Raw genomic sequence first — 11,462 nt, 5'->3', positions numbered from 1 at the left:
CCTCTGTGTTCTCTCAGACAGGTAACTCTTTATCCACAATTTAGCAGGGGGTGTAAAGCCATAACACGTAAGTTTTTCCAGCAACAGACTATGATTGATAATGTCAAAAGCCGCACTGAACTCTAACAAAACAGCCCCCACAATCTTATTTTCATCGATTTCTCTCAGCCAATCATCAGCCATTTGTGTAAGTGCTGTGCTTGTTGAATGTCCTTCCCTATGAGCGTGCTGAAAGTCTGTTGTCAATTTGTTTACTGTAAAATAGCATTGTATCTGGTCGAACACCATTCTTTCCAAAAGTTTACTAAGGGTTGGTAACAGGCTGATTGGTTGGCTATTTGAGCCAGTAAATGGTGCTTTACTATTCTTAGGTAGGGAAATAACTTTTGCTTCCCTCCAGGCTTGAGGACACACACTTTCTAGTAGGCTTAAATTGAAGATATGGCAAATATCTGTTGTGTTGCTACCATGTTGTGTTGTTGTCACGTTGTGTTGCTACCATGTTGTGTTGCTACCATGTTGTGTTGTCATCATGTTGTGTTGTTGTCATGTTGTGTTGCTACCATGTTGTGTTGCTACCATGTTGTGTTGTTGTTATGTTGTGTTGTTGTCATGTTGTGTTGCTACCATGTTGTGTTGTTATCACATTGGGTTGTTGTCATGTTGTGTTGCTACCATGTTGTGTTGCTACCATGTTGTATTGGTATTATGTTGTGTTGTTGTCATGTTGTGTTGCTACCATGTTGTTTTGCTACCATGTTGTGTTGTCATGTGTTGCTGCCATGTTGTGTTGCTACCGTGTTGTTGTCATGTTGGTTTGCTACCATGTTGTGTTGTCATGTGTTGCTGCCATGTTGTGTTGTTGTCATGTTGTGTTGCTACCATGCTGTGTTGTCATGTGTTACTGCCATGTTATGTTGTTGTTTTAGGTCTCTTTATGTAGTGTTGTGGTGTCTCTCTTTATGTAGTGTTGTGGTGTCTCTCTTTATGTAGTTTTGTGGTGTCTCTTTATGTAATGTTGTGGTGTCTCTCTTTATGTAGTGTTGTGGTGTCTCTCTTTATGTAATGTTGTGGTGTCTCTTTATGTAGTGTTGTGGTGTCTCTTTATGTAGTGTTGTCTCTCTTTATGTAGTGTTGTGGTGTCTCTTTATGTAGTGTTGTGGTGTCTCTCTCTATGTAGTGTTGTGGTCTCTCTTTATGTAGTGTTGTGGTGTCTCTCTTTATGTAGTGTTGTGGTGTCTCTCTTTATGTAATGTTGTGGTGTCTCTTTATGTAGTGTTGTGGTGTCTCTTTATGTAGTGTTGTCTCTCTTTATGTAGTGTTGTGGTGTCTCTTTATGTAGTGTTGTGGTGTCTCTCTCTATGTAGTGTTGTGGTCTCTCTTTATGTAGTGTTGTGGTGTCTCTCTTTATGTAGTGTTGTGGTGTCTCTCTTTATGTAGTGTTGTGGTGTCTCTTTATGTAGTGTTGTGGTGTCTCTTTATGTAGTGTTGTGGTGTCTCTCTTTATGTAATGTTGTGGTGTCTCTCTTTATGTAATGTTGTGGTGTCTCTTTATGTAGTGTTGTCTCTCTTTATGTAGTGTTGTGGTGTCTCTTTATGTAGTGTTGTGGTGTCTCTCTTTATGTAATGTTGTGGTGTCTCTCTTTATGTAATGTTGTGGTGTCTCTTTATGTAGTGTTGTCTCTCTTTATGTAGTGTTGTGGCGTCTCTCTTTATGTAGTGTTGTGGTGTCTCTCTTTATGTAGTGTTGTGGTATCTCTTTATGTAGTGTTGTGGTGTCTCTCTTTATGTAGTGTTGTGGTGTCTCTCTTTATATAGTGTTGTGGTGTCTCTTTATGTAGTGTTGTGGTGTCTCTCTTTATGTAGTGTTGTGGTGTCTCTTTATGTAGTGTTGTGGTGTCTCTTTATGTAGTGTTGTGGTGTCTCTCTTTATGTAATGTTGTGGTGTCACTCTTTATGTAGTGTTGTGGTGTCTCTTTATGTAGTGTTGTGGTGTCTCTCTTTATGTAGTGTTGTGGTGTCTCTTTATGTAGTGTTGTGGTGTCTCTCTTTATGTAGTGTTGTGGTGTCTCTCTTTATGTAGTGTTGTGGTGTCTCTCTTTATGTAGTGTTGTGGTGTCTCTCTTTATGTAGTGTTGTGGTGTCTCTTTATGTAGTGTAGTGGTGTCTCTTTATGTAGTGGTGTGGTGTCTCTCTTTATGTAGTGTTGTGGTGTCTCTCTTTATGTAGTGTTGTGGTGTCTCTCTTTATGTAGTGTTGTGGTGTCTCTCTTTATGTAGTGTTGTCGTGTCTCTCTTTATGTAGTGTTGTGGTGTCTCTTTATGTAGTGTTGTGGTGTCTCTCTTTATGTAGTGTTGTGGTGTCTCTGTTTATGTAGTGTTGTGGTGTCTCTCTTTATGTAGTGTTGTGGTGTCTCTCTTTATGTAGTGTTGTGGTGTCTCTCTTTATGTAGTGTTGTGGTGTCTCTCTTTATGTAGTGTTGTGGTGTCTCTCTTTATGTAGTGTTGTGGTGTCTCTCTTTATGTAGTGTTGTGGTGTCTCTCTTTATGTAGTGGTGTGGTGTCTCTCTTTATGTAGTGTTGTGGTGTCTCTCTTTATGTAGTGTTGTGGTGTCTCTCTTTATGTAGTGTTGTGGTGTCTCTCTTTATGTAGTGTTGTGGTGTCTCTCATTATGTAGTGGTGTGGTGTTTCTTTTGTGGTGATGTGAGTTTTGTCCTATATTTTTATTTTTAATCCCAGGCCCCTTCCCCTGCAGGAGGCCTTTTGCCTGTTGGTATAACGACATTGTAAATAAGAATTTGTTCCTAATTGACTTGCCTAGTAAAATTAAAGGTTACATTTAAAAAATGGAAATGCCCTGTCAGGTCAATGACACAATGACAAGTCACCACAGGTCAATTGGGCCTGGAGGGAATAGTTGGTTGACAAGGGCAGGCAGGCTACCCCTCCCCCCAACTAACCCCTTCTCCCTATACATCTCACGAAGAATATAACGTTAAATGAACAGTGAAAGGAAACGCTTGGCGGTCAATTCTGCGTCTGTCTGGGAGCTGGAAGGACAGCGCCTTGGGGTGTAATCCCCCCTAACTGTCAGCCGGTCGGCTGCGTGGCTGTCAACACAGTGTCCCGCTTGACCTTGGGGTAGCTACCCACAACATAAAGACTTGAAAGCACATCCAACCGATGACACATTCACTTCCTTTGTGGTTCAATCCAGCAGAAGTCAATTCATTTAGCGTCTGGCTTTCAGGCTTTTAGGCTTAGTCAATGTGGGGGATGGTGGGGTTGTGTGTGTGTGAGTGAGGGGGTGAGGGATAGTGGGGGGAGAGATGGGGGCACGTTTAATCAACTTGCCGTACAGCGACTTCCCTGCCCTCACCCCCCTTTCTCAAAATCATCCACAACATCCCAAGCAAAAGGATCTCTGTCAAACAGCAGATTGAGATTATTTTGTCATTCATTTATGTCGTTTCTCCTCAGGTGTAAAAAGATCACTACTATCTCTACTATCACTACTATCTCTACTATCACTACTATCACTACTATCTCTACTATCTCTACTATCACTACTATCTCTACTATCTCTACTATCACTACTATCACTACTATCACTACTATCACTACTATCACTACTATCACTACTATCACTACTATCTCTACTATCACTACTATCTCTACTATCACTACTATCACTACTATCACTACTATCTCTACTATCTCTACTATCACTACTATCACTACTATCTCTACTATCACTACTACCTCTACTATCACTACTATCACTACTATCTCTATTATCACTACTATCACTACTATCACTACTATCTCTACTATCACTACTACCTCTACTATCTCTACTATCTCTACTATCACTACTATCACTACTATCTCTACTATCACTACTATCTCTACTATCACTACTATCTCTACTATCACTACTATCTCTAATATCACTACTATCACTACTATCCCTACTATCACTACTATCTCTACTATCACTACTATCACTACTATCCCTACTATCTCTACTATCACTACTATCACTACTATCTCTACTATCACTACTATCACTACTATCTCTACTATCACTACTATCTCTACTATCACTACTATCACTACTATCTCTACTATCACTACTATCACTACTATCACTACTATCACTACTATCTCTACTATCACTACTATCTCTACTATCACTACTATCACTACTATCACTACTATCTCTACTATCACTACTATCTCTACTATCACTACTATCACTACTATCACTACTATCACTACTATCTCTACTATCACTACTATCTCTACTATCTCTACTATCTCTACTATCACTACTATCACTACCGCTATTGCCAAAGTTGCCCTTTCATTGTGACACTGGCCTCAAAACAGCCTGGGTACCAGTCTTTATAGCTAACATTCCACTCCTGTTATTAGCCAAAGACAGGAGTGGAATGTTAGCTACAAGACTGTTACCCAGGCTAGCCTCAAAAGGTGACCTGTTAGAATATTTCAAGAACTTGTATTTTTCTGAAATATTGCGACAGAACGGTAAAACCAAAAACAACAACAACGCTGTGAGATGAATAACCCATGTGATTTTATTGTCACTGTACATTTAGTGCACAGGTGGAACTGACCCACTCAAATAAAACAAAACACGTATTTACACATGAATACAGTGAGCATGAACACAACAAAACACATCAAATCCCACATAATCTTTCCCTAATATGTTTTCCTTCATTTTGTACCAAATATTTACATTATTCTATTTGGCTTCTGAGATGAACATACATGCAGTTCTCCCTATACTCTCTGTTTAAAGGATACATTTATAAGTATCACAATGAACCAAAGTTTCCGTTCTTACCCTGATAAGTCATATATCATAACAGCTACCATATTACTTTTAAGGTGGAATCAACCCTCAAGGGTAATCAAATGTCTATGGCGCATACTGCGTTCCATACTGTCACTGGTTAATACACCACGGGCCACAACAAGCCCGGAGCCGGAGACACATTGTCGTCCGTGTTTTATGTAAATCTAGTAATCTCAATGTGCATGGTGATAAGAAACTCTAGTCCTCCACAAATGGAACAGCGAATAAGAAGCTTCCTTCCTCCCAGAAATGCCCAATTGCGGTTGGTTCATCTACATGTTTTTAATACCCCGACAGACAGTGATGTCAGATTATTTTTGTGCCACCATGTCTCAGGGGAAAAGCATGGCCCGCTTCCAAACCAGGAGTCATTTCAAAATCTGAATTAAAGTATGGACTTCTTCTGCATTACCATGTTATGTCTCTGTTCATATATATATATATAGCATTATGTGCCACCATTTTAGAGACATCAGGGCACATGGCTTCTAGGTTTCCAAACACATCAAAAGATAATTGAAATAAATATAGCTCTCGTTTGCTAACTGTATCTCTTTCAAGTTTTCCGTTTTCTCAAAATAGGTGGTTAGTAATATATTAGTTAAAAATATAATAGTATAATTTTATTTTAATACTGAATAAAAACAAATAATAACACAACATTGTGAAGACACAGGGCCAAATCCAAACATATATAGTAGATTAGGATTCGGAAGAGTTCAGTATCAGTGCAGCTTCAATAGCAGGTAAAAACCCCTTAACCAGTTCACAGTTCCAGTTGTATTTCTTTCATTTCAACATTGTAAACAAAGTGCAACCAAAAATTCAACAGTCAGCTGTGTACAAAACACAACATTATTGCCCATATTTGGCTTGCATAGCCCAGTGATCACTTTAATTATAACACTGTTAATATAACAGTTATATCTAATCTTATTAACTGTTATGACTGTTATTAAACTGTTAAAGACGCCTGTGAAATCGTGTTAGCGGCCATTTAGCCAAACCCTTCAGTGGCAAGCCTGTTAAACGGTCTCCTCTCTGTCCCAGAGGTGATGGAGTCAATGCTGAGATTTAATTACTCTATATCTATTGAGAATTTTTCAGCTCATGAAGACAATTAAAATTAATTGGATATATACCATTTTAGCCACTTAAAAATAAATTAAGCATTTTTCTCTTTTATTTTCTGACATTAATTTGAGCGCGACGGGGGGAAGTTGGGAACAGTAGCTATCTTGAATTGGCCTTCGCGAAGGGAACAGAGGAGGGAATAGAAGTGAAACTTACCACTCATTGGAGAGAGAGAGAGAGAGAGAGAGAGACGGAGGGAAACTGTCTTTGTCTTAGGCCAGGATTCAATCGAATCAGCGGTACACTACAGCGAGCTTGACTTTTATAGGTCATTTCCGATTTAGCCGACACGTGCAGCATTTACTGTGAATGCGAACACCGCGAACGTGGGAACATCGCCTTTAAAAGGTTTATAGCCAACGAAACATTATGGGGTTGAATTCTTAGTCCGTTATTAGAATGGATAACAGTGATAACAATAACGACGGAAAGTCTGGTTGTAGGCTTTTCTGAGCTATTGAAACATGAACTGAGCATGTGTATAGCTAACTTTAATTCCAAATAGATTAAAAATACCGGGGTAAGATCTGACCTGGGGACAGTTCTGTCTTTTAGATGCACAGCAGGTGTGGTTAGGATTGGGGGAGATAACTGATCCTGGAGCAGTACATAGGGCATGGTATCTCTGTTTTCCGGACATCCTTAAAATCACTGAATTCAGTCAGTTATCGTTTTACTTGAACTCTTTCTCACCCCCCAGCAACATTACAGTAGACTCTGTGTAACGGAGATGTACTGTCAGCTCACTCCACAGCTATTGCAGATGGAGCCACCAAATTAGATATTTTGGTTGGTACGTTGTCAAAGAGGGTGGTCATGTGTGTCTGCTAAGTGAGCAGCAATTTACTAACGTCCATTTCATATGGTTGACAGTAGAGGAGATTTTTTTCAACAGTGTATGGGTTTAATAGTTAGCACCTTTGAGAGGAGGGAGGTTGGTGTTGGTGGGTGCCGTGGGAATGGCTGTCTGTCTCTACTGTATTGAGCTATAATTTGCTACGCATTACATTACTGTGAGTCATTGGAACTTCATACTGTATCTGTTCCCCACAGGGATCTCTGAAGAGGGGAACAGGGCTCTCTCTCTCTCTGCTCTCTCTGCTCTCTCTCTGCTCTCTCTGCTCTCTCTGCTCTCTCTTCTCTCTCTCTGCTCTCTCTTCTCTCCCTCTGCTCTCTCTCTGCTCTCTGCTCTCTCTTCTCTCTCTCTGCTCTCTCTGCTCTCTCTTCTCTCCCTCTGCTCTCTCTCTGCTCTCTGCTCTCTCTTCTCTCTCTCTTCTCTCTCTCTTCTCTCTCTCTTCTCTCTCTTCTCTCTCTGCTCTCTCTGCTCTCTCTCTTCTCTCTCTCTGCTCTCTGCTCTCTCTTCTCTCTCTCTTCTCTCTCTCTTCTCTCTCTCTGCTCTCTCTTCTCTCTCTTCTCTCTCTCTCTCTGCTCTCTCTTCTCTCTCTCTGCTCTCTCTTCTCTCTTCTCTCCCTCTGCTCTCTCTCTGCTCTCTCTCTGCTCTCTGCTCTCTCTGCTCTCTCTCTTTGCTCTCTGCTCTCTCTTCTCTCTCTCTTCTCTCTCTTCTCTCTCTCTGCTCTCTCTTCTCTCTTCTCTCTCTCTGCTCTCTTCTCTCTCTCTTTGCTCTCTGCTCTCTCTTCTCTCTCTGCTCTCTCTCTTCTCTCTTCTCTCTCTCTGCTCTCTACTCTCTCTCTGCTCTCTCTTCTCTCTCTCTTCTCTCTCTCTTTGCTCTCTGCTCTCTCTGCTCTCTACTCTCTCTCTCTCTCTCTCTCTCCCCTCTCTCTCCTGTCTCCCCTCTCTCCCCTCTCTCTCTCTCCTCTCTTTCTTCTCTCTCTGCCCAGGGTAGGACAGAGTAGGGTTGACACAATACCAGTTTTGCGATACCACAGTACTCAATTATCCATAGCAAAAAATAAACCATAAAGAGACAGACTAAACTCTATGGTCATTTAAAAACCAGCTTTATGTCATACGTTGTGTGATGTAGCCTATGGGGAAAAATAAACGTGACTCTGGGTGACAATAAAAGGCTGTGTGTTTGAAACACTATAATGTTTTCTTTCTCAAGAAATTAAGCCTGCTTCATGTTTTGTTTCCTTACCACAATACCTCTGCCCTACTGGTGTCATGGCAACCCCATGACAGACCGTCACCGTGACGACTGAGTGCTGTAACTAAATGGCACATGACATATCCTTGTAAATTAAATTACACATAATGACACCACCATATCCTGGATAAACTTCTCAGGATAAAGAACACAAGTTAGAGATATGCTAGTAATGTAAACGCATAAGTTAATAGAATTACTGCTAATATATTCTGATTGCTTTCTTTGAGTCTTTTTTGACTAGAGGTCTGAGTCCATACAGTATGCTATTATTTTTGACTAGAGGTCTATGAGTCCATACAGTATGCAAGGTTATTCTTTGCAGTGTTGTAAGTGTTAACTGAAATGTACACACACACACACACACACACACACACACACACACACACACCACAGGAGGTTAGTGGCACCTTAATTGGGGAGGATGGGCTCGTGGTAATGGCTGGAGCGGAATTGGTGGAATGGTATCAAATACATCAAACACATGGTTTCCATGGTTTCCATGTGTTTGATGCCGTTCCATTTGCGCAGTTCCAGCCATTATTATGAGCCGTCCTCCCCTCAGCAGCCTCCACTGATACACACACACACACACACACACACACACACACATTTTGCTTAGGTGTCATTAGTATCTAAAAGCAGTAGTGATGAACAGATACTACCAGTGAGAACGAGCTAATGTACTACATTCATTAGTGCCACATTATTACCTAGGACCCAGATACTCAGTACAACATATTAGTTAACTACTGTACAGATGTAGGATCTTAATTTGAGCCAGTTTGCTACAGCAGGAAACTAATCCTGCAGCAACAGGAAATGTGAATTATTATGTGGATTATAATTAATGAAAATGTTTGTAGGGGTTGATACATTTTTCGTAAGGGAAAATCAAGTCTGAAATTTCAAAGTGGAAATTACAAACGTCAGAAGCCTTTTTAAACCTCAAGTACTCAAGTTTTAATTTTTTGCAGGAAAGTTCTCCTGAAATAGGGTGATCAAATTAAGATCCTACATCTGTATGTTCACCAGTTCACCACACTTAAAAAAGGTTTCTTCGGCTGCCCCCATAGGAAAACCCTTTTTGGTTCGAGGTAGAACCCTTTTGGGTTCCAGGTAGAACCCTTCCGGGTTCCATGTAGAACCCTCTGTGGAAAGGGTTCTACATGGAACCCAAAATTGTTCTATCTGGAACCAAAAGGGTTCTACCTCGAACCAAAAAGTGTTTTTCAAAGGGTTCTCCTACGGGGACAGCCAAAGAACCCTTTAAGGTTGTAGAGATATTTTTTGTTGAAGAGTGCACTCTATCCCTCCCTAAGCACCAGACCTGGCTGGAACAGTGTTGTTGATGAAACTACAAGGAGGTAAATATGTTACGAACAGACCTGGGCTCAAATAGTATTTGGAATGAGCTTGCTTGGCCAACTGAATTAATGGCATAGTCCCAAAAGGGCAAACCCCACCCATCTGGCACTCCAGGCAGACTCAATCAAATGTTCAAAATATTTTGAAAAGTGTTCCATTTAATTTGAACCCAGTTCTGGTTAGGAAGACTTCAGAAGCTTTTATCTTCATAGGTGTATGAATCTGTTTCTTTGAGGTTGATGAAGAACAATAACAATGTGAAATCGTCCCCAACCCGTACACTGCAATTTGACACACTAACAATACATACATGTATACCAGACTGTAATGCTGTACAACTGAGATTAAAAAACAAGAGAGAAAGTTAATAATTGAGTGGCTCTAACCATTCAGATTCATCAGAACATATTATTCATATTCATACTTCAGCTTCAAGGTGAAACGAAAGAAACCAAACCTTCCATTAGCTACAGATGATCTAGAGCAAAGGGTCTCTGCTTATAACAAGACCCACAGTTCTGTACACAGTATCTTCATATACATGACTATATCCTACATCAAGCGTTTTATATTCTAAAATCTGTTTGCAATTGTTTATTTTTTGCTCTATTCCACTTCTCTTCAGTTCTAGACGTGGGGTTCGATCCACAGAAACAGCAGTCAACTTTATCCCATAGCTGTCATAGATCTCCATGGCGTTGCCCCACCTATTCACGGGCTGTCCTTCATCCTCGTTGGGCTAAGCAGCTGTCCGTCAAGCCCCCGGCCCAATCCTCAAGCCTTGGCCTCCAGCATCTCCAGGAAGAGTTTGTGCATGGGCACTTTCCCCTGCACCTTGATGCTGTAGAAGTGCTGCACGGCCTTGGCGGCGGTCTGACGGAGCAGGGGAAGGGTCATCAGAAGCTTTCCTGCCCGCCGAGGGTCCTCCGTGTTGTGGGCGCCTTCTAAGTCCTGCAAGGCCTCATGGAGAGAGTCCTGGAGCCTCTGAACAGCCTCAACATCCTCTATATGCATGGAGTCTATAGGGAGGGAGGGAGAGGAGGAGGGGGGGGGGAGGTGAGGGAGAGGAGGAGGGGGGGAAGAGAGAGGGGGAGGGAGAGGAGGAGGGAAGGGGGAGAGGGAGGGAGAGGAGGAGGGAGGGGGAGGGGGAGGGAGAGAAAGGGGGGGGGAAAGAGGGGAGGGAAGGGGGGGGAGGGAGCAGAGACAGAGAGAGAGACAGAAACTTTAGTTGTCTTTTATTTAATGGCAACAAAAAACTTGGTGTTCACAATTATTCTACCCCATTTTAAATTCAGTGGCTCCTTTTTAGCAAGCATCCTATTTCTGAGAGTCTCTCTCGCTCTAGTTAATGGTTAATCACTGGACTTAAATAAATGCCTGTGCGTGGCTAGGACTCCAGGGAGACAATGGCTGTATAAATATAAATATGCTGTGGATAGGGAGGGGAAAATATTCATTTATTTGTATACTGGACCATATATATTCGTCTACTAATGAATTAGTGTGTGTGTGTGTGTGTGTGTGTGTGTGTGTGTGTGTGTGTGTGTTTGCATTAGCAGGGGATCGTTCAAGTGAAGGATAGCGGCAGATGGCCCTGATTTCCATAAGAAAGAGAAACCAGTCCCCTTGTAGACAAAAACTCTCAAATAAAACCAGCCCAGCCTGAACAGAAACGCACAGCGAACCTCCACTTCATGTAAAGTCTGCTTAGGCCAGAATACAATCAATTGCTGAAAGTGGATTTTCAGATAGGGATAACACTTTATGAAAGTGCATTTGATTTGCACAGCAGCATGTCCTGACTGGAGCGAGTTGACACTTGATATGCAGTAGAAATTGTCTGGTTGTGTGAACTGGGTAATGTTTAGAACGCAGGACAACATCTTGATTCTTTCACGAGAGACACCAAATGGGACTGCCTGTTTATAAATCACTGGATGACTCACCATGGGGACTGCCTTTTATAAA

General features: G+C 41.5%; 1 protein-coding gene across 2 annotated transcripts in view; it reads right to left on the bottom strand.

The window, feature by feature from the left end:
* Positions 1-9,343: 9,343 nt before the first annotated feature.
* Positions 9,344-11,462, bottom strand: part of LOC121548574 (steroid hormone receptor ERR2) — an 85,952-nt gene continuing 83,833 nt past the window's right edge. For both annotated transcript variants that reach the window (XM_041860047.2, XM_041860048.2), the window contains one exon: positions 9,344-10,513. In XM_041860047.2, coding sequence (XP_041715981.1) covers positions 10,269-10,513 — 245 coding nt within the window. In that variant the 3' untranslated portion in view covers positions 9,344-10,268. The remainder of the gene's footprint in view (positions 10,514-11,462) is intronic.

The sequence above is a fragment of the Coregonus clupeaformis genome, chromosome 33 (assembly GCF_020615455.1).
Source record: "Coregonus clupeaformis isolate EN_2021a chromosome 33, ASM2061545v1, whole genome shotgun sequence".
NCBI lineage: Eukaryota > Metazoa > Chordata > Actinopteri > Salmoniformes > Salmonidae > Coregonus > Coregonus clupeaformis.
Note: the sequence above shows the minus strand (reverse complement) of the source record. Positions and strands in the feature narration are given on the sequence as shown.